The 26,933-nt window shown below is 37.7% G+C and overlaps 1 protein-coding gene and 4 long non-coding RNA genes across 5 annotated transcripts in view; 2 read left to right on the top strand and 3 right to left on the bottom strand.

Moving 5' to 3' along the window:
- Positions 1-553: 553 nt before the first annotated feature.
- Positions 554-2,121, bottom strand: LOC111330497 (uncharacterized). The gene is made up of 2 exons (XR_002694798.2): positions 1,437-2,121; positions 554-909 (listed from the first exon to the last, which is right to left on the bottom strand). It is a non-coding gene; the product is annotated as an uncharacterized LOC111330497 (long non-coding RNA).
- A 7,697-nt stretch (positions 2,122-9,818) lies between these two features.
- Positions 9,819-11,217, bottom strand: LOC111330533 (uncharacterized). Its single transcript, XR_015998748.1, has 2 exons — positions 10,700-11,217; positions 9,819-10,169 (listed from the first exon to the last, which is right to left on the bottom strand). It is a non-coding gene; the product is annotated as an uncharacterized LOC111330533 (long non-coding RNA).
- A 5,701-nt stretch (positions 11,218-16,918) lies between these two features.
- On the bottom strand, positions 16,919-18,185 carry LOC111330532 (uncharacterized). Its single transcript, XR_002694805.2, has 2 exons — positions 17,978-18,185; positions 16,919-17,246 (listed from the first exon to the last, which is right to left on the bottom strand). It is a non-coding gene; the product is annotated as an uncharacterized LOC111330532 (long non-coding RNA).
- A 124-nt stretch (positions 18,186-18,309) lies between these two features.
- On the top strand, positions 18,310-25,668 carry LOC148734103 (uncharacterized). The gene is made up of 3 exons (XR_015998749.1): positions 18,310-22,607; positions 23,351-24,518; positions 25,162-25,668. It is a non-coding gene; the product is annotated as an uncharacterized LOC148734103 (long non-coding RNA).
- A 1,028-nt stretch (positions 25,669-26,696) lies between these two features.
- The window catches only part of LOC111330531 (uncharacterized), a 1,902-nt gene continuing 1,665 nt past the window's right edge, over positions 26,697-26,933 (top strand). Inside the window, exon 1 of the mRNA XM_022935397.2 lies at positions 26,697-26,824. Within this exon, the coding sequence (XP_022791132.2) occupies positions 26,701-26,824 (124 nt within the window). The 5' untranslated portion in view covers positions 26,697-26,700. The remainder of the gene's footprint in view (positions 26,825-26,933) is intronic.

Genomic DNA, 26,933 nt, shown 5'->3' with positions numbered 1-26,933 from the left:
TCAGAGTTGAGGCTGTGGATTCGAGCAGATCAACGTTTACCGTACTACTGAAGAAATTCTGCCTTACAGGTATTATCAATTTATTTTCCAATTGCTGAAGGTAACCTTTGTACTTGATAAACATAACGCACTCTTGCCTATACGTTTTTCTAATTTTATCACATGCTCAATGCATGAATTGATGAATAGCGTATTAATAATGTAGGGATGTTTTACAGTTAATTACTATTGGTTTCTCCCACATCAGCGAATCTAAAAGAAATATGGGATGTTTTACAGCTAATTACTATTGGTTTCTCTCATATCAGCGAATCTAAAAGAAATATGGGATGTTTTACAGCTAATTACCATTGGTTTCTCTCACATCAGCGAATCTAAAAGAAATATGGGATGTTTTACAGCTAATTACTACTGGTTTCTCTTACATCAGCGAATCTAAAAGAAATATTGTTCCCTTCTTCTGAGCAAGATGCTGGCCAAATAACCATAACCTATTTTTTTTATTATAGAGTTTGGCAAAATAACAACAAGAATGAAAAACAACAGCAACATATCTACCGTTCACTTATTTATTGTCAAATCACAAGCTTGATAAATTCCCATAGTCCTTAAGAAACAAATCATTAAACAAGCCAAATGAAGTTTTAAAATAATCAGCATTTATACATGTTCCTTTTTTTCAATCAATTAAAATTCTTTTGAAGAATAATGTTACTGCATTTTAAAACAGTAACGCTGATAATCTTCTCCAATGCTATTTCAGAATGTTCAAAATTGCATTATCGATGATCGAGAAAATTCGGGGTCTCTGTTCTTTAGTTTCCTATTTTCAGCCTGTGTGTCACGTGTCTGCTGATGAGTTGCACAGAGCTCGTAAACGGACTGGCAGATATTTTGCATATTTCTTTTCTGCTGAAAGGAAAAAGAAGAAAGTTGGAGACTTCGGCTCTAGAGCAATGTTTCTGATTGCTAACAAAACAATGCGAAACAATTTTCATAGAAATTTACTTCCTTACGTTATTATATAATTGCCGATCAACCCACATCCTCAGGGAGTTATTCATTTATTTATACACCATTAATGTTCACCAAAATAACTTCGTCGGAGAAAAAAATTAAAGGTAGACTATATCAATTCTTATGAGCTATAAAAAGGTAAAATGAATCGAAACCATCGTTGTCGCTGTGACATATTAAACGTGAATGATGCGGGCTTAAGCTACGGAGTGAGTTCATTGATAAAATGGGTCCTCTGCGCCATTAACATTGTCGGTCCGTACGCGAATTGTAAGATATCTTGAATTTAAATCAAATCAAACTGGCATAGTCAATCGAGAAAGTGGGAGGATATTAAAATTGGCAGATTGTTGTGTTCCTTCTAAATACTAATTAGCTGGCATTTAAGATCATTCAAGTATACAATGTGAAATACGTACCTCGAGGAACCTCTTACCAACATTACCTCTACCATGTCCCTTGAAAAAGGCATCGGAAACGTGAATGAAAGAATACAAAATGATAAAGCAACAGAGAGTCGAAATTAAGGTTGAAGTCTTCATGATCTTGCTTCCAGATGTGAAATTTTTCACCAGAAGATCGGTAATTAAGTGAGTTTGATCTACTCTTCGGATTCAATGATTTTGGAACCGTTCTCTTACATGTATATATATCTATATATATATATCCTCGATCCGTGGGACATCCGACATGCAGTTTTGGCGTTTTACTCTATTAATTGATGGCAGAGGTGGTATTTTACTCCGGAAGATGTTCTTCCTGAAAACGCATTAGCTAAGGTGTAGGAGTTGTCAGGACACAGAGGAGTGAAAGTGCATCCGTTTGCTTCAACTTTATCGTAAGACACAGTAGTATTCACATTTGCATTATATTACATTTTAATTATTTTCTCTGCATGCTATTTCTTTTATCATCGATGCTTGATAATAGACACTTTTTTACGGTTGTGGAGTGCATAGAAATAGAGTCGGTTGAAGCTTCAAAAAACAATGACGCGTAAACAAAACTACAGAACTTAGCAGTTTTCGTGTGGTTTTCCCACAACATCAAAACCACTTGTTGCTTCACGAGGTCAGAAAGATCAGATAAAGTATTTCTTGATTATTCCGGAGCCGATTACGATCAAGAAGCTGGTAGGGTTGATTTTGATGATAAGTGTTTTAACTGTCTTCTTCGCGTACCTAATTTGAATGTGACTTTTATCATATTACTGGCTCACATCCGTCCATTATTCCTGAATTTGTTAAAGCATTGTTTACTATATGCAGAAAGAAAGCTTCGACGCAGGTTTTTTTTCGGTGAGGGAATTAATTTTTTTTATCTCTGATACCCATGTGACAAAACGAAGAACATCTCCTTTATTCGACAAAGAACTTCAAACTAAGCATTTTTCTTATATTCAATTGATGCTCACTCGACTCTTTTAACATTGCTGATTCAAACAGTGTGAAGGAAGCACCATTATTGCCTCGATCAGGATTAATCGAGGTCTCTGCAACTCGTCGTTGATGGCATCGGAGCGCGAAATCTATGTTTCAGAGGTTAAAATTCCTTTTTGGAATCTCAGAATTTGCTATTTGTTTTGCGCAAGCGACGAAGCGAACAACTTCTTTAAATGAACATCCCAACATGTATAACACAGAAAAGTTATAAAAGTTGGAATCTTGTGAAAACCTCTAAAGGTAATATTCTAGTAGGAACTTTTAAACTGTTTTGTTTATTCCGTAGTTTGGTTCAAAAGAAAAATCTATAAAACTGGTATACTGTTATTTATCGTCCGTTTCAAAGGCGGGCTAGATTTAGCTCATCATCACTGAGGAATGCCCCCTTGAAGTAATAATTAATGTACTGTTAATTGCTTCATTAAGGCAGCTACGGTTAGATAAGAGAAATTTGCATAATCCGGCTAAAGATCGTTAACTAAAAGTCTTATGCACTTATGCTTCCTCGGGTTCCTGCCAACCACTTGTCGTAAGAATTAAAAAAAAAAACTTCTTACGACTTTTCATCAGTTCTTACGACTTTTGTGTGCGATGATATCGATTGCACGCAAACTGACACCTAACAGTCATAACCACGCGATATCACTGAAAAGCATTTTTATTGCTTTGCCTGACGTGGAGTAGTCGTAGTCAATCTTAGATACTTTAGTTTTCATAACATATTTCACGACAACTTAGCAACTCGCGCGAGGAGAAAAAGCCTTATTCTCGTCATCGTATGCGATATCAAGTTTTTACGTGCGATATTGATTGAGAAGATCAACGAAGAAAAGCGTTTAAGTAGATTAGGGGTAGTCATGTTTCCTACTGACTGATAATATCAAATATTTGGTCAATTAACCAAGCTAGTTTAATATCGAGCTTTATGAAAGGTAAGGCACCATTTCTTAAACCGCTTTACGCCCTGTGTACAAAGTAGTTATATTTAGTCCATGGTCTTCTTCGAAGCTTCATGACAGACAAACAACGCAACCAAGAGCTGCATACTGTGTGCGGCCTTCAACCACGCACGACCATACGAAACAAGACGCCGGGAGGCGATTCCATGGGACGCGTAGGATACTGAGGGTAGCATTAGAAGGACTTGCGTAGTAACAATAAACTACCATGATTAGTTAGCTAGATCACCCGAAGAAATCACTATAGAAAATTTTAGTGTTGAAGAAACCGTTCTTGTGTTTTTCTGAAACAAACAGGAACTCGACCTACTTATCTTCTGAATCTTATTTCTCACCATTGCCGATGTAAATTTCGCAATAAACCTTACGCAAGGTGAGAGGTTAGCCAGTAGATTTTATTACATATTTCATGGTTGATCGTACAAAAACGTACGCTTCTCTCGTATCAACATTACCTAAATCCATTTGTGATAAAATGGCGGCGAAATAGCGATAATCTCTGGTCAAAATCGTGTATTTTTACGTCAAACAACCTTGCGCAAACACAAGGATCCGGTTACTGGCAAGTTATTCATTGCATGCTAAGAGATACGGAAAATGTCAAACATTTTAAGTATTTCACGCCGCCAAGACTCAATTACATTTGTCAATTTGCGCCGACGATGAGAAAGGTACGCCGGAGCAACCCACGGAAAACTTCTAGAGTTATGTCAGTTTTATTTTACGTAATTATAATCATTTTGAGGGAAACCACGATTCTGAATGCCAAAAGAAATAAAATGGGCTTAAAATCGTCGTCAATTTGTCGAGTGACTTTCCTGTTTCCATCTGATAACGAATTTGCTCGAAAAAAAAAGAAGAAAAAAGCGTGAATGAATTGAATGGTATGGCCTAAGAGGTCAATGGAATTAAACCGTTAGCAGTATAAAAGCAAATAAATTTATATATTGATAAATTTTAACCTTTAGTCGTAAATATTTTTCAATTAACCTTAACGAAAAGAAATTAACCTTTAGCCGTAAAATGGAAGAACTTTTAACTGTTAACTGTTAAAGCTATCACCCCATTAAGACCCTCACAAAAAAAGACCATCCTAAGTCTTGACATATATATGATTTCTGTTGCTGTTAATTCTTTCAGCCAATTTTACAAAAACAGCAAGGACATATCAGTGATAACTGTAGTACTAACTTCAAGTAAAGTAGAAAGCTCTTTTCGAACTGTTAATTTCTGTTTTCTTTATCATTACCAGAAAAATCCCCTTTCAGCTGAGTGGCTTCCTTTTCGACTTATGTACGTTGGAAATGAGCCGAATGCGCAAGAGAGCAATGCGCAAGAGAGCAATGCGCAAGAGAGCAATGCGCAAGAGAGCAATGCGCAAGAGAGCAATGAGTAAGAGAGATGTGAAATAAGAGACACATCACGAGACATAAAGAGAAACAAGGCTTCTAATAGGAAAATTTTATTACGGATAGAAGCTGAGTAAATTTGAATTAAAAGCGTTAAAAAAAGGGGGGAAGGAAGACAAGGTAATATCCGTGCTTAGCTTCAATGAATTTTAGTTAGAGAAATGTCGAAATCTGTCAAATGGGCGTTTTCGGAATTATAGAATGATAGTAGTAACAATGATTCTGTGGCTTATTTCGTGTTGGTTGTGGACCAACACTGTTCTAGGCTCATAAGAATATAACAAAGTGTCAGTGTCCTTATTACCTGACATGAAAAAATATTTCGCCTATGAATCTATAATGTCCGTTTACATTTCCTCTTTACTTTAACAGCATCCATTAGATTTCTTTTAAAGGTCGTGTCTCGCAGAGCATGTTAACCTTTATTGAACGAAACGCAGTCTTCGTAATCTTTTCGAAAATAACAGCTTGACTCTTAGACTAGGTTTACAGAAGAGCAGAGTTTTCCGGACTCGTAAATGTTTCCGCATTCATCAATTTTGGAGTATTCGGATTCGTAGGCGTTTACACTGAAAGGATATTCGGTTTCCTGACCGTTTACACACAACGACAACTCTGGGAACATTCGAAATGGAATGGTTACCAAGCCCAGTGTTGTTTTGTCGTTCGATCGACAAAGTGGAAATGCCTCCCCCAAAAAGGCTAGAGTAGATCCAAATGCCAATGAGGCAAATCTGAGTTGGACAGATGCCAAGCAGTCTACGTCGTCGGCGATTAAGTGTGGCTGACGTTAAACTTCCTTGCAATAATAATTTGCGTTTATTCAGAAATAATGCGGTACACATGGTAAAATTTATCGCCTGAACCTGCAACAAGATTAGGCAACCGGAGACCGCCAGCAATGTTAGCACCAGATCCATTTTGGTTTCACCGCAAACTCAAAAGATTGCAGGTGGAAATAATATCCGGATTCGAGAAAAAAAGCGTTACACGACAAAATTTTCCGGATTCAAAAGTTATCGGATTCAAAGTTCCCACTTTAAATTCCGGATTCAAAATCTCCGGAGACACGACCAAACCGGGAAGTTTTTTTTTCGGATTCGTCCACTTTCGTGTATACGGCAGAATGATTCCGGTACTAAAACGTTTCGGATTCATCACAAATCCGGAACAATTTCCTCAAGTGTAAACCTAGTCTTCAAGATGCTAAATCTTATATATACCGAAACTGTCACACCTTGCGAATAACTAACTGTGTTGCGTAACTATCCGCCCGAATTTTGCTAATTAGTTTCCTTAAACACAATAAAGTCGCACGGGAATTTTCTCCCGAACATTCTCGCCCTACTTGACGGGAAATCGCGCGTATCAATGTCTCATGCGGAATATTTTTAATGTTCACAGCTAAATTCAATATGTAAAGTTTCTTAAGTCAACACTTAAAGCTCTAAATATTAAGAGTGTTCGTCACGATGGCTTAATGAGAGACTCCATTTCTTCAAACAACGTCCAGGTGAATCAGCCTGTTAACGGGACGTAAGAGTGAGTTTTGCCCAACTTGGACTTTAATTTTGCAACTCGAACATGATTGTCCTTATCTTGGTAAATGTCGGTGATTCTGCCAAGCGGCCAGTGGGCTCTTGGTAGGTCACTGGAGATGGCAAGCACCACATCTCCCACTTTCAAATCTCTTTTCTCTTCGTTCCACCGCGATCGTACGTTTTGGCTTGGTAGTCACTCCTTGAGCCAACGACGCCAGAAATGCGAGATGAGTTCTTGGACTCTCCGCCATCGTTTCTTTGGTTGAAATTCTACTTCCTCAACTCTATCAGGCGCAAATGTTCCTCCGACTTGTCCATATAGGAAATGGTTGGGTGTAAGAGAAGTTTCGTCACATGGATTAGATTAGCAGTTTGATACGTTATCGGTCTTGAATCATCACCAGAAATCGGAGACATTTCGAGCCCTTTACGAAATATCAGCTGTATATCTTATTACAGACAATTCAATATGGCTGCGATGGAAGTGGAAGGGAAGTGAACGCGTAAGTTTCTATTTTCGTAAAACTCCATGAGAGAAAGGCCTGGTACCTTTCTATCCCAGAAAGCCAAAGGAGACGTCAAGACAAGGAAAATGGCGGCCAAAATTGTGCAGTTACTGGGACTTGTATCTTTCGTGTTCTTCCTTCCTAAAATTGGGATATTTAAAAATGGCGTAATTGGCTTTTGAGCTCTGTGAAAATACGAAGAGTTTCCCGGCTCGAGGAAAATTTGTGGGCCAAGATATTCGACCGTTTACGAGCGATTTAGCTGAGCAAACTTCTGCAGAAGGCATATCGAACTACGCAGTTGCGAATCTTCAGAAGGTTGTTCCCACGACAAAAGAATTGTAACACCTAGTCGAAACAGATTTTAAGAGTTTGTATGGGAAATTGGAGTTAGTCTAATCGTATACCTTGGGAAAAGGTAGGCTTGAATTTGAGTATTTCTTTTTCGTAGCGATAGATCCTTTACCGATGCAGGCTGCATTTCCAAGTACGCAGCGAAAGAATGTCCCATTCTTAGACAGCTATTTTGAAAAAAACGATCTTTTTCCATACATTTTCTTATACTTTTTCGGCGCCATTTTGCTTGTAATACGAGAACCGCCTCCGTCATATTGTCCCAAATTCCTGGCAATGTGAGGAGAGATTCTGCGCTAATAAACGCCGTCATTAGTTCTTCATCAGTGACGTTTGCTTCTCCAAGAACTGCATGGATGGCCTTTTTAGCGGCTTTGATCATTATTTCGAGGAGGTGGGTTGAAGATCCTGTTAACCCTCGGTTGGCAGTTCTCTGATAGATTTTATGTTTGCCTTGTTTCTCAATAAGCTCTTTGAGTTCTCTATTTGCGCTAACGAAGTTAGTGTCTCGATCACTGACTACTTCTTGGGGCAATCCTCTTCGGTAAGCCATCCTTGCAAAAGCATTCAGGCAGCTGTCCGTATCCAATCCGAAAGCCATTTCACAATGTATTGCTCGAGAAGCCAGACAAGTGAATAAGCAAAACCATCGTTTCAGACGTGCATTTCCTCTGCCTTGGATTGTGATGAATGGCCTCCCATAATGAACAGCTGTCTGGGCAAATGCTCTCATCGAGAATCGAAGACGTACTTTAGGGAGTGAACCCATCACTTGCGAGGCAGCTTTTCCTTTTCGTTTCTTGCATTCATTGCACTGGTTTTGCCATTCTCTGATTTCTTCTCGTGCCGAAACGATCCAGTTGCGGGCAGACAAGTTAGCTAAGTTGAACGTACGATTGGTTCCAGCCGCGTAATTTCCTGGTGTTGTTTAGCAATAAGCTTCGTGACCCAGTGTCCACGTGGGAGGATAATGGGAAATCGAACATCAAAAGGTAAAAATTCTGTGTACTGCAGTCTTCCATCACAACGAATTATTCGATTCTCGTCCAGTCTTGGGATGAGTTTAATGATCTTGCTTGACTTCGAGATCGGCTTTTTAGATGTCAGTGCGCGATACTCCTCTGGGAATAATTCATTTTATTCCTTCACTCTCCAATATTTCTTGTGGACTCAGTTCTCCCTCTTTACAAACTTGGGATGGTAACGGACAATTTTGTACAAAGCGAAGTATGCATGCTTGGATCCTGGTTAATCTGGTCCAATTAGAAAAACCTGTAGGCTCTAGGCGCCAGTCTTTCTCTGTGAGCTTAGTTGTTATCGAGGAAAGAACGATAGGAACTTCATTTCTGTTAACAGATCTCTTCAATTCTTCATCAGTGGAGGTGTTGCTGTCCACGTTATTTTTTGGCCACGACTCTTCACTTTCTTTGAGAAATAATGGTCGGTGAGCTACTTTAATACTAAAATCACTCAGATGTAGGCTCACTAAATTCCCTCATGCTAGCATCTAACGACAGAACGTGTCAAATGATTCTTCCTAATCGTTCTCTTTTAGTTCTCGGTTCATCAGGCAAAGATTTACCTAATAATCCGTGTTTCTCCATGATAGAAACGAATGAATCGAAAACTGGTGAAAACGCCCTTCGACACACATTGGTGAAAATCTTCATAATGAATTCATTGAAGTACGCGTTATTGTATTCCGGTCGGCGCAAAAAAGGAGCAATTAAGAAATTGGACAAAAACATCTGTCCATTTATTTGTCTTCGAACAATGATCTAAACAAAGTTTTACTCCACGGTTGATTTCCGGCCAGAAATAAGTCAGACAGAACGTTAATTAGTCGAGGTTAATCTATAGATATCCCTCAGGCCTGTACTCGCATGGAAGTAACCCTTTTAACTTTGTTCTCGGGGAAAATTTGCTCGCTCTGTCGTTTAGTTTCAGCTATTTCCTGACTACAGATGATATTTTTGAGAGCAGCTACGTCATCCCTTTTAGTCAACTCCGCTGCTAAAATCATTCGGCCAGCTAGCCGTTAGACTAACGTTTAACGCTTTCACAGCATCCATTAGATTTGTTTTGTAAACCGTTTCATAGTCGAGGCTGGGGATTGGAGCAGATTAACTTCTACCATACTACCAGAGAAATTCTTCTTTACAGAGTATAAGTTTTTCTATTCCATCACATGCTCACTGCAAGAATTGATGAATGGCGTATTGATACTGTGGGGAGATGTTACAATTAGTTACCATTGGTTTCTCTTACATTAGCGAAGTGAAAAGAAATGTCGCTTCTTCCTCTGAGCGAGGTGCTGGCCAAATAACCATTACACATTTTATTGAGTTTTCTTTACAGTATTGTGTACCCTGGGGCGTAGCCAGGATTTTTCAGGGGGGTCACACTGTGATAAAAGGCTTACAAAGGGGAAGGACCACAGGAGCCCACTCAGCTACGCCCTTGTGTACCTATTTAAAACTATGCTCTGTGAGAGGACAAACACTGTGCGAATTAAGTTTCGAGACGCAACACATCATCTTTCAAATTCTGGCAAACTAACAACAAGAATGAAAAGCAACAGCAACAGATCTACCATTTACATATTTATTGTCAAATTACAGGCTTGATTAATTTCCACATTCCTTAAGAAACAAACCATTAAACAAGCCAAATGAAGTTTTGAATGATCTGCATTTATACATGTTCCCTTTTTCAATCAATGAAAATTCCTTTTAAGGCTAACGTTATTGCATTTTAAAACAGAAACACTGAAAATATTCTCCTATGGTATTTCAGAAAGTTCAATATTGTATCATTAATGAGAAAATTCGGGGTCTCTGTTCTTTAGTTTCCTATTTTCAGCCTGTGTGTCACGTGCCTGCTGTTGGGTAGCACAGCGCTCGTAAAGGGACTGGCAGGTATCTTGCATATTTCTCTTCTGCTAAAAGGAAAATATGGAAAGTTGGAGACTTCGGCTCAAAAGCGATGTTTCTGATTACTAACAAAACCAAGCGAATAAATGTCCATAAAATTAAAACTCACTTACTTACGTTGTTACATAACTGCAAATAAATTCATTTATTTATACATCAATGTTCACCAAAATAACTAGGTCAGAGAATAAAAGGTAAAGGTTAACTACATAAGTTTTTATGGGATATAAAAAGATAAAAACTTTGGAAACCATCGTTATCGCTGTGACATACTTACGTATTCGGATTTAAGACACGCAGCGAGTTCATCGATAAAATGGGTACTTAGCGCCATTAACCGTCATTGTCGGGTCGTGCGTTTATTGTAAGATATATTGAATATATCTTTGATGCTTTCATGAATGAAGCAGAAAAATCCAATTTACAAGGTTTTATTTGAAGTTTAGGAGGAGAAGAAGGTATAAATCAAATCAAAGTGGCATAGTAAATTAAGAAAGTGGGAGGAAATCAAAACTGGCAAATTGCTGTGTCTCCTTACCTCTACCAGGTCCCGAGAGAAAGGCATCGGATACCTGGATGAAAGAATACAAAATGATAAAGCAGCAGAGAGTCGAAACTAAGGTTGAAGTCTTCATGATCTTGCTTCCAGAAATGAAATTTTCCACCAAAAGATATAATTAAGAGTGTTTATTGTACTCTTTAGACTTAATGATTTTGGAACCGTATCCTTACATATATATATATATCCTCGATCCGTGGGACATCTGACATGCAGTTTCGGCGTTTTCCTCTATTAATTAATTGCAGAGGTGGTGTGTTTCTCCGGAAAATGTCCTTCCTGAAAACGCATTAGCTAGGATGTGGGAGTTGTCAGGACACAAAGGAGTGAAAATGCTTCCGTTTATTTCATCTTTAGTGTTCTACTACATATTAATTACTTTCTCTACATGCCATTTCTTTTATCTTCGATACTTGATAATAAACAATTTTTTACGAGCGTGGAGTAAAATAGAAATAGAGTCCTGTTAACGGTTGAAGCGGTTCGAAAAAACGATGAGGCGGAAACAAAACTATAGAACTTACAATTTTTCATGTAGTTTACTCAAAACATCAAAACCACTTGTTGCTTCACGAGGTCAGAAAGATCAGATAAAGTATTTCTTGATTATTCCGGAGCCGATTACGACCAAGAAGTTGGTTGGGTTGATCTTGATAATCATTGTTTTACCTGTCTCCTTTGCGCACCTAATTTGAATGGTTCATGATTGTGACTTATTTTATGTTACTGGCTCACATCGATCCATTTTTGTTGAGTTTGTCAAAGCACTAATTAATCTCAGTGTTCTCAGTTTACTTTAGACAGAAAGAAAGCTTCGACACAGGTTTTTGTTTGTGAGGAAATTTATTTATTTTTTCTCTCATACCCATGTGACAACACGAAAAACCTCTCTTTTATTCGAAAAACGAACTTCAAACTAACCATTTTTCCTATATTCAATTGATGCCCACCCGACTCTTTTAGCACTGCTGATTCAAACAGTGAGAAGGAAGCTTGTTAGCCTCGTTATTGCCTCGATCAGGATTAATCGAGGTCTCTGCAAATTCTTCAGAGGTTAAAATTCCTTTTGGGAAACTCAGAATTTGCTATTTGTTTTGCACAAGCAACGAAGCGAACAACGTCTTTAAATGAACATCACAATATGTATAACACGGAAAAGTTATAAAAGTTGGAATCTTGTCAAAACCTCCGAAAGTAATATTCTAGTAGAAACATTTAAAATTGTTTCGTTTATTCCGTAGTTTATTTCAAAAGAAATGACTTTAAAGCTGGTATACTGTTCTTTATCATCTGTTTTAAAGGCGGGTTAGACTTAGCTCATCATCACTGTGAAATGCCCCTTGGTTCGTCTCATGAGGGCAGCTACGATTAGATAAGAGAAATTTGCATAATCCGGCAAGAGGTCGTTAACTAAAAGTCTTAAGCACTAACGCTTCCTCGGGTTTGTGCCGACCACTTATTAGAAGAATTAGAAAAACATCTTACGACTTTTTATCACTTCTTACGATTTTTGTGTGCGATGATATCGATTGCACGCACAACACCTACAATAGAACTACTACATGTTGTTTGTGTTTTCACGGTCATAACCACGCGATATCACTGAATAAGATGAAAAGTATTTTCACTGCTTTGAATTTTTCTGAAACAAACTGGAACTCGAGGCACTGATCTCCCGAGTCCTGTTTCTCACCATTGCGCGACGTCAGTTTTCCAATAAGCCTTACGCAAGGTGAGAGGTTAATCGGTACATTTTATTACATATTTCATGGTTGATCGTACAAAAACCTACGCTTCTCTCGTATCAACCTTACCTGAATCCATTTGTGATAAAATAGCGGGGAAATAGCGATAATCTCTCGTCAACTGAAATCGTGTGTTTTAACGTCAAGACAACGTTGCGCAAACACAAGGATCCGATTACGGCCAGCCAACTCATTCATTGCTGGGAGACAAAGCAAATGTCAAACATTTTAAGCATTTCAAGACTTCATTTAATTTGTCGATTTGCGTCGACTATGAAAAAGGTATGCCGGACCAACCCTCGGAAAACTTCTAGAGTTATATCAGTTTTATTTTTAGCGTAATTATAATCATTTTGACGGAAACCATGATTTTGAATACCGTAAGAAATAAAATTGACCTAAATAGTCGCCAATTCGTCGAGTGATTTTCCTGTTTCCATCTGATAAAGAATTTGCTCTAAAAAGGAAAAAAAAATCGTAAATGAATTGCATGTTATGACCTAAGAGATTCTCAATGGAATGAAACCGTCAGCCGTCTAAAAGGGAATCAATTCATAAATTGACAAATTTTAGTCGCAAAAAAGGAACCGTAAATTTTTTTCAATTAACCGTAACGAAAATAATTTAATCCTTAGCCCTAAAATGGCCGAACTTTTAGCCGCTAACTATAGAAGCCATCACCCCATTAAAACCCTAACCTGATAGAGCGAGAGTCCGAGAAGAAAAAGACCATCCTTAGTCTTGACATGTCTCTGTTGCTGTTAATTCTCTCAGCTAATTTTACAAAAACAGCAAGACATATCAGTGATTTCTGTCGTAGTAGCTGCAAGTGAAGTATATAGCTCTTTTCAGACTCTTGATTTCTGTTTTCTTTACCATTACTAGAAAAATCCCCTTTCAGGGATCATGACGACTAATAGCTTCCTTTTCGACTTATGTACCTTGGAAATGAGCAATGAGTAAGAGAGATGTAAAATAAGAGACATGATTTTACGAGACATAAAGAGAAACAAAGCTTATAAAATTTGAATTAGAAGCGTAAAAATGGGGTAAAAAAAAAAAACAAAAAAACAAGCTAATATCCGTGCTTAGCTTCAATGAATTTTAGTTAGAGAATTGTTGTTGTATTGTTAATAATTATATCTGCTTGCGAAGCGGGCTCAAAATGGGGAACACGATCACTTGGCATTGTCTTTTTGAACTGAATTATTTATTTTTAAATCATTGCTTTAAGTTGATAAAGGCCACGGTCAGATGGGCGAAATTTGTTTTGCGTGTACTATATGAGAATAATAGATGCTGGTGATAATGACTCCCTGGCTTGTTTCTAGTTGTGAACCAACACAGTTAGGCTTATAATACAACAAAATGCCAGTTTTCCTTATTACCCGGCATCTTGCACTCGTGAATCGAAGGATCTATGTCCCTTTACATCTCGTTTCCGCGCGTCTTTAAAGGTCAATAAATCATGATATCGATGTGCTATTTAAATACTGAGATCACTCAGATAAAGAGTCGATAAGTTTCCTTTTGCCATCAAGTAGTGATAACATTTTCTCAACGATTTCAACCCAGAACATGTCAAAAGATTCTACTTAATGGATACGAAACAATTTTAGTTATTGGTTTCATATGCAAACAATCACTTTTTAATCCGTATTTCTCCACAACGTTTTAATGATAGAAAATGGTGAATCGAAGGCAGGTGAAAAATGCCCTTTGACGCAATTTGCTCAAAATCTTCATAATAAATTCAGTCAAGTACACGTTATTGTTTTACGGTCGGCGCAAAGAAGGAGCCAGCAAGAAATTGGACTAAAACAGCTGTCCAATTATTTGTCTTCGAAGAATCATCAAAATAAAGTTTTATTCTACGGATAATTTCATGAAATAAGTCAGACAGAACGTTAGATAGTTGATATTAATCTGTAGACCATGGATCCCTCAGGCTTGTACCCACAGGGATGTGGGTGACCTGATAACTTTGTTCTCGGGCTCTACCGATTTATAGACGGCCTGCACTTTACTTATTCACTCTCTCGTTTAATGTTAGCTGACTGCAGATTTTGAGGGCGATTGCGTTATCCCTCAGCTCTTAGTTATCCAGCCACCGTTAAAAACATTCAGCCAGCCTTTAGGCTGACATTAGATTTTTTGGAAACTTTTTCATAGTTCACACCATCAATTGGAGCAAATTAACTTTTACCATACTACTGAAGAAATTCTTCCTTACAGGTATCATAAATTTTTTTTCCAATTGTTGAGGGTAAATTTTGTACTATAAACAAAACATAACACACTCTTGTAAATATTTTTTTCTATTTTCATCACATGGTCACTGTTTTGAACTGATGAATAAGTTAAGTTAAGTTAAGTTTTATTTGATGTGGCACCACACTTAGCTACAAGCTACTTTCCGGGAGGCCCACAATCAACAACAGAAATAAATAATTCAAATTGAACATAAATTCTTAAGAATCCCAACTGGCCGGAGGCAAAAAAGTTGGCTATTTATAAGCGAGGATTTGAACTCGGAGCTACCGTGAAAGAAATCCAGATAGTGGTCAGAGCGGGACTCGAACCCGGGAGCAGCGGATGACGTGTCCGACGCGCTGACCACTCGGCCACGCTGACTCCACAAATGGCGTCTTGACACCGTAGGGAGATGTTACAATTGTTCAGTTACCTCGGACTTTATCTTTTGAAAAATTGTCGATGGCCAGGGTGGGAGTTGATAACTTTTAATTCTCATTTTTTTTTTTTTTAGTTTTGGTAGACGACCACATATCGTATTCATTCTTCAAGGGAGACATGCTTTTATCGCCTGAAAGAGACGACTCTGACTTATGTTTCAAGTGATCATGAGTTTGCCGACATTTTACCTAATTAAGGTACCGGTTATTATTTCTCGCCTGGGATGGAGAATTTTTTGAGGGATCACATGATGTTCAATAAATGAGGGGTCAGCCACTAAGGGGGTGGGAGGGGGCATGAAAAAGATACAAAAATATTTGAAGCGATGGAATCAATTTTTTAGCTTTATCTCTTGTTCTGACACGATCCAATGTAATGAAATAATCAATAGTTGTGCTTATGTATTAAACGTGATGCTTGAAATGTTTAAGTTCTATAGTTAAAATGTCCACAAAGTTCCATGTTTCAAATACTCTAAAGTCATCTAGAGGCATCCCCTCAATGGGAACGTTCGATAAACGCGCGCGGCGGTACAGCGTCATTACAAACAACAACAACAGAGGTAAAAAAATGTATATATATATATATATATATATATATATATAACTAACTGCAGACAGTACTGTTTCGGCCTTCTGGGCCTCATCAGTGCAGTGCTAATGCTAGGATGGAGGAGAACCGAGACGGTCACCCCAAACGACCCAACCTTTGTGGTATCGTCTAAGCCATGCCAGAGTGCTCAAACTAGAGTAAACCAGATATATATATATATATATATATATATATATCTATATATAACTACAAAGGATAAGTTTCGTGTGACTGCCTTGTCCCCCAATGCTTCTTGGACACCTCCTTCTACCAACTTTTGAACATCATTCTACATTGACTCTTGGATTTCCTCCTCTGCTAACTCTTGGATAACCTCCTCGTTCGATTTATCAGCAGTGTCTTCGTCCAAGCTTAACGCCTCAGTCCTTTTTTCGGTTTAAACTGATTACTATTACCTACAAGTTAAGGGTAATATTTGTTTTAAAAACGCCTTTTTCTAGCACCATAAGAAAGGGTAGAGTTAAAGAGACACGACCAATTTCCCGGATAACTCAGTATTGATGGTTGTGATGGTTGATATTGTTATTTTTCATTGCATTAAACACCTCTCGAGCTAGCTCTCTTAGAGTGAGTTTTTCGAGAAGCAAGTATACCCTCTTTTGTAAGCGCTTCTCCTTCAATTTTGTTCTCTTTTTGGGCCAATCTATCTCAATGCGAGATAGCTCTAGATAGAAACTTCCCTTTCAGGTCTGTTAGGGTTGTTTTCTGCTTATTTGAAATTCTACTTGGCTAGTTTACTTGTTCATGAACTTCCTGCAGATATTTCAGCTCGTCACTTGCACAGGCGTAGGGTTTTGAAGTATAGTCTTCTCTATAGAGGACTTTTCGCTCGCTGTCGATGAATGATGACAAATCTTTGTCAAAATCATCGCTGTTCGTGCAACTATCTAATTTGTGATATTTCAACCTACTCCCTATAGCTACTTCTCCCTGTCGACCTCCATCCCGTATTCTGCTTCAAAAAGCCTTACAAACGGGGGTTATGGCCACCCTTGAACTCCCCTAGCTACCCCTTTGGATATATATCTATTAAAACTATCATCTGTGAGAGGACAAACACCAGGCAAGTTAAGTGTCAAGACACAGTACATCATCATTCAAATTCTGGCAAAATAACAACAAGAATGAATAGCAAGAGCAACATATCTTCCATTCACAAATTTATTGTCAAATCACACGCTTGATAAATTTCCATATACCTAAAGAAAAAGCCATTAAATAAGGCAAGTTACGTTCCTTTTTGAAATCAACTGAATCGAACTTCGTTTCAAGAATAATGTTACAGTTTTTTAAAACAGAAACACTGTTAATCTTCTCCTATGCTTTTCGGAATGTTCAATATTGTATCATTAATGAGAAAATTCGAAGTCTCTATCCTGTAGTTTTTTATTTTCAGCTTGTATGTCACGTGCCTGCTGTTGAGAACCACAGCGCTTTTCAGCCAGGCTGCGGATGTCTTGAATATTTCTATTGTGCTGAAAGGAAACAATGTTCATGAAAACTCACTTAATTACGTTATTATATATTGCCTATCAAACCATGGCCACATCCTTAAGGATTTATTCAATTAATTATTGATACATTGATGCTCACCAAAATAACTTGGTCAGAGAAAAAAAAAGTAAAGAATACTATATGAAACTATGAGGTATAAAGAGTCGAAACCATCGTTATCGCTGTAACACACTTCTTACATACTGAACGTAATGATGCGGATTTAATTATTAGCTACGAAGTGAGTTTATTGATATAATGGGTCTTTAGTGACATTTAGTGGTCGGTTCGTATGCGAATAGCAATATATCTTCGATATCTCTTTGATGCGTTAATGAATGAAGTAAAAAAGATCTTCTTTACGAGGGTTTATTCGAAGTTTAGCAGATGAAGACGGTATAAATCAAATCAAACTGGCATAGTCAATCGAGAGGTGGGAGGAAATTAAAAATAGCAAATTGCTGTGTTTCCCTCTAGACACTAATTAACTGGCATCGTTACGAAAAATGGTGAGGTACATATACCGGCATTTGATTAGAGAAACAAAACGTCACAGATAGGTGTCAATCTTTTGCATTTTTTGCGTTGGCATTGCTCCTAACCTGTGCCGATCAATTTAAGCTTATTTTATCGAAATTTAAGTTTATTTTAACGAAATTATCAGCCTCTAATCTTTTTGAGATCATTCAAGTATTCAATGTGAAATACGTACCTCCACGAATCTTTTACCTACATTCCCACTATTACCTGACATCACATAGGCATCGGATACCTGGATAGAAGAACACAAGATAATAAAGAAACAGAGAGTCAAAACCGAGGTTGAAGTCTTCATGATCCTGATTCCAAATATGAAATTTTCCACCCGAAGATATATGTGAGTTTATTCTACTCTTTGGATTCAATAATTTTGGAGCCGTTTGCTTGCATATATATATATCATCGATCCGTGGGATATCCGATATGTAGCGTTGGCGTTCTATTTTATTAACTGATTGCAGAGATGGTGTGTTACTCCGGAAAATGTCCTTCCTAAAAACGCATTAGCAAGGGGGTAGAAATTATCAGAACACACAAGAGTGTAAATGCATCCGTTTGTTTTATCTTTAGTTCTATTACATGCTAATTACTTTACCTGCATACGATTTCATTTATCCCGGATATACTTGATAACAGAAATCATGTTTTACGAGTTTGAGGTAAAAAAAAATTGAGTCTTGCTGCTGGTTGAAGCTAAAACCATCAATGAGGAGCAAACCTAACTATAGAACTTCCCAAAACATCGAAACCACTTATTGCTTCACGAGGTCAGAAAGATCAGATGAAGTATTTCTTGATTATTCAGGAGCAGATTACGATCAAGAAGTTGGTTGGGTTGATCTTGATGATGAGCGTTTTAGCCAGTTCTACTTTGCGCGCCTAATTTAAATGGCTTATTGTGACTTTTTTTCATAGTACTAGCTCGCACCCATCCATTATTGTTAAATTTGTCAAAGCCTTAATTTTTGTTTTCTTTACTTTATGCTTAAAAAAGAGGCTTTGACACAGGTTTTTTTGGTCTCTGTAACTCATCGCCAGGGAATCGGAGCGCATAATCTAAGTTTCAGTGTAATTTGGATATATCAACAAAGTTGAAATGGTAAATTGGCCGCCGTAACGATTACAAAAGCTGACGTTTCGAGCGTTAGCCCTTCGTCGAAGCGAATAGAGGAATTGTGGGTTGTGTGTGCTTTTAAAGGCAGAAAATGGAGCTACGTTATTGGTGGGAACATGGCAACGAGAAAAACAAGAATAAATTAGTTGAATGAAAACCGTTCGTTGATCCCTGTGGGGTTTAGACGCCGGTTTGAAAGTTGAGCTTTTGTTCAAGATTTTTACGGCTTTCCGTGCTACCAAAGTGTAAGGAAAGACCGCAGATTGCCATATGTTGCTTAGAAGTCTCAGTGGTTTACTTCCTTTTGGGAAACTCAGAATTTGTTATTTATCTTTGTACAACCGACGAAGCGAACAATCGTCTTTAAATGAACATCGTGTAACATGTATTATTAAAAACTGGATCATTGGATAATGCAATTCAAGACTTTTTATTGGCTTAGCCATTATGGTATATGAGCCAATATACCATAATCTATAAATATGGCAAGCGCACGCGTCAGCTTAGAATTAAAAGGGAGCTAAAAAATTTAAGATTTGGTAGAATTTGTCTAATATCTTGGGGGCGTTTTTAATAAAACAATTATTCCACTCGCGCTTGTTGGATATGAGATGATTATAGCCAACTCGGCGCTACGCGCCTCGTTAGCTATTTATCATCTCATATCCAACGCGCACTCGTGGAATAATTGTTAATTATCAAAACCATTAAAATCTTCACCAAATGTGATTGGCTGCTTAGCTACTTTTTTTTTCAACAATTATTCTGTAATGTTGTAACCGGACAAAGTAATAGGACAGTTGAATGTGATCAGATACCTGTGATCGGACCGTCAAAGCGATTAATCAATTCCACTTAGCTTATTCCATCAATCACAGAATTAATTACAGCAACCCCATATGGAGAACTTCTAAAACGGAGGAACTTTTTTATTTGAATATGTCTCTACTGGAGATAATTTCCCTGAATGTGTTTGTTTTGGGGGATGTCGTAATGGTTATGATTAATTAGTAACAGGACTTTGTGTCGTCCAATTTAGTCTATAATCATACACGTGATTGTTAATCACCTGTATCATACACGTGATTGTTAATCACCTGTATCATCTCAGACCGAATTGGACTCCACTCCGTCCTATCACCATTATTAACACAGAAGGTTATAAAAGTTGGACTCTTGTCCAAAACTCTGACAGTAATATTCTATTAGAAACGTATTAAAGTGTTTTGTTTGCTGACGGATAAAGGACACTGTTTAACCGAAACCCAAACGTGCTGGTTTCACTAATACTGATCATGAAGTACGTGATCAAACGTGGAGACCAATCTAATCGCATCATTCTCTGATTACTCAATTAACGCTAGATCCGCATGCGGTTTCATTTCCAGGAACTTCCTTTAGAAAGCGTACGCCGGAGATGAATTCCCCGTTAAACATAAAGCATAAGCACGTGAACCTGAAATCATCTGGGTCAATTTTTTTAAATAAATATAACATTCTCTTTATTCAAGACATTTTTCTCTTTTGAGAAACTGTTCAATATAAGTTATTTGATTCTCCCAATTCTGCACAATTAATATTAAATTATAAAAAAATCTGACAACTCACTTAAAATAAGTATTATTTGCATGCTTATGATTTTAATTTAGTATGTATGTACGTGTTATCTACTTCATCAGGGCTTTTAAGGCGGATAAAATGAGATAACTTATTGTAGATAAAGATAATTGTATGTCACACAGCGAACCATTAGCTAATATTTTATCGATGATCATTTGACATGCCTGACACTGACGTGGCAGATCGTTGGCTAGGAAAGAGGTGGTGTACATGTTGATATCAATAACCTCATCATGAAGGCCTTAATTTACTCCATTAGCCGCTTTAAAAACTTCCACCGCAACAAATATAGATATCTGTGTTTTAAATGTAAAACGCAGAGTAACAGACAGAAATAAGATAAGCAGTCAGTGTCTGTATTACAATTTAAGTTATATTGAAGCCCCGGTGCGTGAGTGGAAAACGTCTTTTTAAAAGACAAGAGACGAGTTAATGGGCTCGAATGAATATTTCATTCGGAATTTTGGAAAACTCAGGTTTCCAACTCCACATGCACCATTCCTCAAGTAACATTTTCTCTCCTTATGTAATTGCCCTGATGATTTAAACTCATGTCAAAAGCGGCGTTTGATGACCTCAAGCATTTATAGATAACTTTAGAGCTTAAAGCAATATAAATTTTAAAAAAGAGCATGTATAAATTAGTTAGACCTGGTTTGGTTTGATAAGAAATAAAGATAAGAAGATGATTAAGACTTGATGTTTATAAATTTTATTTTCTGTCGAAGACATAGGCAAATCAGATCATGACATTTTTAGGAGCTACTTGTTCTGAAAACCTAGACCTCTTGTTATTACTTGGTGTCTTTCGATACCACCGAATCAAATTCTTTGCTAAATATGGCAAACCACTCAATAGTTTTGTGGGTGATAACTTACGTAATTCAGCGGAGGTCACGTAACGAAAGAAGAGCAAGTAAAAGGTTAAAGGAAGCTTTTCGATTTAGGCATTGATGAGGACAAAGTCATGATAGAGTTCAGGACAAATGATGATTACGCCATTGCTTCTTCGTTTCAAAAGCTCTTTAAAATAAAAGGCAGTCTATGACTGCATGTGCCTATTCAGTTGTATAGCTGTAGATTATTGTAGTAAAAAAGCAATGTGGTGTAAAATGCAGAGGGGTCAATAAACAGCTCTTGCTGATGCTAAAATTGTGACAGAAGGAAGAGTTGGCTGAAACAGAGTCTTTACGCTATTCAATAGACCAGGAACAGGGCAGAAAATTTATAGAAAAGGTAAATTTATTGGATATGCATCAAATGTATATCAATACCAACCTATATCAATACAAAACGCCGTCAATTTGTACGCTGTGTACCTAGCGTAATGATTAACACGTACTCCTCTGAGTCCGAGGGTATATGGTTCGAACCTTGGTTTCTTTTTTCCCCTTTAATATGTATTGTCCTTCAAAGGATATTTTAGATATCTTCAGAGTAAAACGCACACTTAAGCCGGTCGGGGACATTTGACGAGGTAGCTTTAACGTTCAAATCAATAACAATGTCAAAATGCAGAGGTGAAACCTTGACCAAAAATCGAACTGAACCCGACAAAACAAAAAATAATCCGCAGAAACCTGATCAGATTTGTTCGACGATAGCCAGTGTCGGGGCTGAGCCAGGACGAGTCATCAGAGACGTTACTAGTGACTCACGTTAATCCGCCATTTTGAGAACCACGAGGGACTTGGGGAAGTTTTACGGATTGACACAAGAGGGACCTTAAGAAACCACGACGGCGACGGCAACGGCAACGGCAACGAGGACGTGGTAAAACAAGAGATCTAATTGGCAGAACAATAGCTCAGTACGTGCGTTTTGAAACTTTGTACATTTCTTAGCCGTCCTATGCAAAACAACAACGTGAAATCGCCAAAATTTGCGTCGTCTGCGGACCGAAACTGGCAACGGCAAATTATTTTAATTTCCATTTGGAAAAGCTCCTGCAGCTATTTTTGAAATTCTAACTAAGAGTAGAAATTCATTTTTTAATCGAAGTCTTCCTTGACGTCGCCTTCGTGGTTTCTTAAAGTCCCTAAGGACATAGGGCCTGCGGCCTTCCCAGGTAATTGCCAACCTTATTCCATAAACATTTAGTCTAAGCCAATTCCTCAGCGAATGACCTCTATCTAGAAGTTCACTTTTTTGCCGGAAATTCTCAAGTTTGCGCACATAAAATTGTTCATTGCCACTTACTGTGACTGTAGAAATTGAAACTGAGGTATTCAAATCCCTCTATTTAACAAATGGTAAACACCACAGCGTACACTATTGAGTTATGGATGCACGCGGGAGGTTGCTAAGCACGAAAGAAGCGTAAGAGTCGCTCGAGGCGATAGCCTCGAGCGACTCTAGCTTCTTGAGTGCTTAGCAAACCTCCCAAGTGCATCCATAACTCTATAGTGTACGGTGTGGTGTTTACCATTTGTTTTATAACATAACATTGATACATTGTAGCTAAAGAGTTCCCTTTTATTTAACAAATCTTACGCGACCAGAAAAAAAACAAGCGCGCGCGGAAAAATAGTCTTTGCATTTGCTCACGTCAGCAGCGTACACCCATGGGAAAATGGGGGACGCTAAATTGACCAATCAGAGCGCGCGCTTTACTTTGGTTATGTTATAATTGTTAGTCGCATCCTTTGCCACGGTAGAGCTAGGATATTTATATTAGAATAACCGTTAATGACACTTTTTTGTTATCATAGCAAAAGCTTCTCAAGCACGAAGTGCCTTCTTGGAAATAGCCGAACCCTCGTCAAATTTTGTTGAAACTCCCCGCTCGGCTCAATATTCATTATTTTTCAGGTGGTTAAAGTCTCCCTTACCAACATTGTACCAATTTCGAATTAGACTCGATTCAACGAGCCTAATTCGAAATTGGAAAGCCGATCGAACTGGAGATAAAAGCATCGGTAGTGAAAGATCTGTGGGAGGAATTGGGAACTGAGTGAATGGAAATGGAACTGTAACATCTCTGCTTTGATTTTCTGGAGGAATCGAGACTTGTGGTAATTTTTTGGCGGAATTATTCGCTTCGGGCGACGGACACTTCTAAAATGGCTTTCCTGCCTTGTCTTTTTTTTTAGCAGTTGAACACCAAAATAGCGTTAACTCGCCTATAACGCTTCAAAATGGCCTGAGACGCTGGTAATCAACAAAGAAAACAACAAGGCAATAAGGCATGTCCATTTTACTTCAAATCAAGACATTTTTTCTCTCTTTTAAGGCAAACCGATAACATCCCACACAAACCTTTACAAATATAAAACGTTGCGCAACACTGTGAGATCAAGAGTCACGTCCGCTTTTCTAGTAGTGAGCTTGGGCTGCCTGTGCCCGGTATAACTGTTTTCGACTCGATAATTGGCTAGTAACAAATTCCAAGAATTAAAGAGTTTTGCTAAGCGAATAAAACTGTTAAAATTGACTCAATAAAGTTCTCTTATTTGTCCTAAGGACCATAAAGATTGATAGTAAATAGAAAACTCGGGAATATGGCAGATAGAAGGTCTTGTGCTTTTTCTTAATGACAACTTTGTCGAAGGAGTTTTTTTTAGAAATATAGCATTTCCACAAAGAAAAAGCAACATTTCTCTCAGCTGAAATGATTTTGCCTCACTATGCATACAGAAAACTGTTTGTTCTCGAGAGAAAAATGCATCTATAGTTTTAATTTCATTCTCGAAATTTACTTTGCAAAAAGATGTTGAAAATAAATTTAATTGTTATTTGATCAACTGTGAGGTTGACACAAAAAGATTTTTGCTACAAAAAACACAATTTAGAGCCATATGAGATTCATTTAAGGCCTTTCACTTCTATCAGCAGCTGATGCGACAAAACAGCTTCGCTCTTCAAACATTGATAAAAATACTGTCTCCAGGATATTTGTTTGTTAAGCGATATAAAAGTTATCATTGAAAGCAGTCGGTTCCCGCAGAAAAGCTTTATTTCGAGAGGAGTTGTGTACTAGGTAGGTAACTTGGTAATTGAAGGAACACCCCAGCTAGTTGTCTTACTACTTGTATCATCTAATTTCCCAAAACGAGGCATAATCAATTCAGTGGCAGTATAACCAGGCCTTCCGTTTACGATATCCGTAGAAAGTAAACATTCAACGCTGATTTCAGCCTATTTTCCTTTAGTATTAATTCAAACTTGACGAAAAAATTGCAGATCAAAGCTACGAAGTATAATTCTCCCTTTTGCGTACAAACGATCGACAGAAGGCACATGTTCAGAAGTGTTGGATTATAGCTATAATTTCAGTTCATTTACTTTTTCTCGCAGGAAATCATTCGATCAGTACTTTCTTGTTTGTTTTATTCTCTTATTTAAAAGCAAGGACTGGACCTCCTTCAATGATCGTGAAGTTAAGGTTCTTCAGTCTAAAAGTTATCTCGTTTGAGCTAGTCTAGACTTTTATATGTGCGAACACTGCAGGCATGATGAAATAACTAAAGGTTATACCTCGTTCCAACCGAACAGAACTGATGCTGTGAAGGCGAACATTGCAGGACCAGTTTCATGGCTATGTTTAAGAATTCATGATAAATTTTGTAAGACTATTACATGGAGACAAATCTTTCCATTAATCAAATATTTTTATTCATCAGAACATTACTAATCCACAGCTTTGAGTCATGAATTGCATCAGAAACATTGCCCTGTTTGCGTTCGTTATAATCTCACTGGTGGCTAGGGTGAGATCAGAAGACGAAGCTGAATGGAAAAAGAGACATGAACACAGACGGCAATTTTGGGGCACTTTTAAGATCACTCCTTTGACACCCGTCGGTCCAGAAGGCTGGAGATTAACAGTGAATTTCTCTGAGCCGATAAGAAGAATGGAGGTTTGGCAAGCAAGGATCGTGTCCAAAGAAAAACAACAAGTGTTCGTGCTCGAAAATCGACGCTGGAATGCTGAACTGGAGGCAGAGAAAACACTGAGTTTCCCATTCACCGTTACAAAGCGTAATAGAAAGCCCTTGAAGAACATTGAGTTGTCTTTTGAACAATTGGGCGAGGGCAGCGGCTTGTACGAAGCTTAAGGAACAATAATAGTATTACTATGTACTATAAACTTTTCAAATGAATGAAATGAATACTCCTGAAACTTAAAACTGACGTATTGGCTGCTTTTAATAACTAAATGTTAATATGATCTCTTGGTTAAATATAAAACTTCCTATGCAAGTTTGGGTCTTTCGGTCTGATGCACAATTAAAGAGCCCAAGAGAGAAAACATGCATCCGACTCCGAAGATTTATATTAGATTGGACTTCTTCGTAGGGGATCAGATTGTTGCGTGTCCCAGAACAAAAATCTGTGTCATATGTATCTCGTCAACAGGATTTTTGGCTTGGGTTGAGTTTTTATGAATGCTCACTTTTTCTTTAAATATGAACCTCAGAACATCCTCTTTCCATTCCGTATTTATGCCGTTGTGGCAATGTAATCTGTGTATTATTTAGTAAGCCACACGGAGTGCGTTAAAGGGAGATGGGAATAAATTTTCACCAGGGGAAGCTTGTGTTTGCCTTAAGACACGCAACAATCCCAGCCATTTTATTCCCTTGAGAAAAAATGAGAGAAGTTAACAAACGTGTGAGAAAGCATTGCTTTCAAAGCTACCGGAAAGTGCTGGAAACGGAAAATAACAAGACTAAGTTTTAACAATTTGGAAATAAGTGGATGAAGGTTTTGATGAGTACCAGGAAGCAACAGTTCACAGGTATTTGGTACTGTTCGAGTCACTACCTTACAAGCAACGAGCTCGAGAATGCTGAGCTTAATTTTTTTTTCTCATGAAATTTTTGGTTGTTTGCATTCAACTCTCAACTACCACGACTTTCTTTCTTTTTTTTTCACAAAAAGTCCATGTGTTGTAAGTTAGAAGCTTTCAGGCCGTGAGCTTCCCAAATAAATCGTATGGCTCTAAAATATGTAAATGTGAAACCAGACTAGGTCAACATATTTGCCCAGAGTTTGTTTAGTGATTTAGCTATAATATTTCAGAATCACTGTTTACATGGTGAAAGATGCTTTACTTCCACTATGTTTACCTTAAGTCTTTGTTGAAACAGACTATTTACGAAACTGATAAGTGTTTAAAACTTTTGTTTGAACTCAAGGTATTCAAGATAAAATGTGTCATGATCAGGGCAAAAAAACAGTATTTAACCGTTAGCTATCATTTCTTTCAATCATTTACATCGCATTCTGTCTGCAAGCGCCCATTAAGCACGGAATTACCCGTCAAAGAAGAATTTATACGAGGTAATAGTTCCTTTGTTGTACAAAATCTTGTAATAGCACTGAGTTAAAAAATAAGTTAATTTGAAAGGTGCGATTTTTTTCGCCAGCCGGTTTTCGTACGATACCAATC

Source organism: Stylophora pistillata, chromosome 3 (genome assembly GCF_964205215.1).
Source record: "Stylophora pistillata chromosome 3, jaStyPist1.2, whole genome shotgun sequence".
NCBI lineage: Eukaryota > Metazoa > Cnidaria > Anthozoa > Scleractinia > Pocilloporidae > Stylophora > Stylophora pistillata.
Note: the sequence above shows the minus strand (reverse complement) of the source record. Positions and strands in the feature narration are given on the sequence as shown.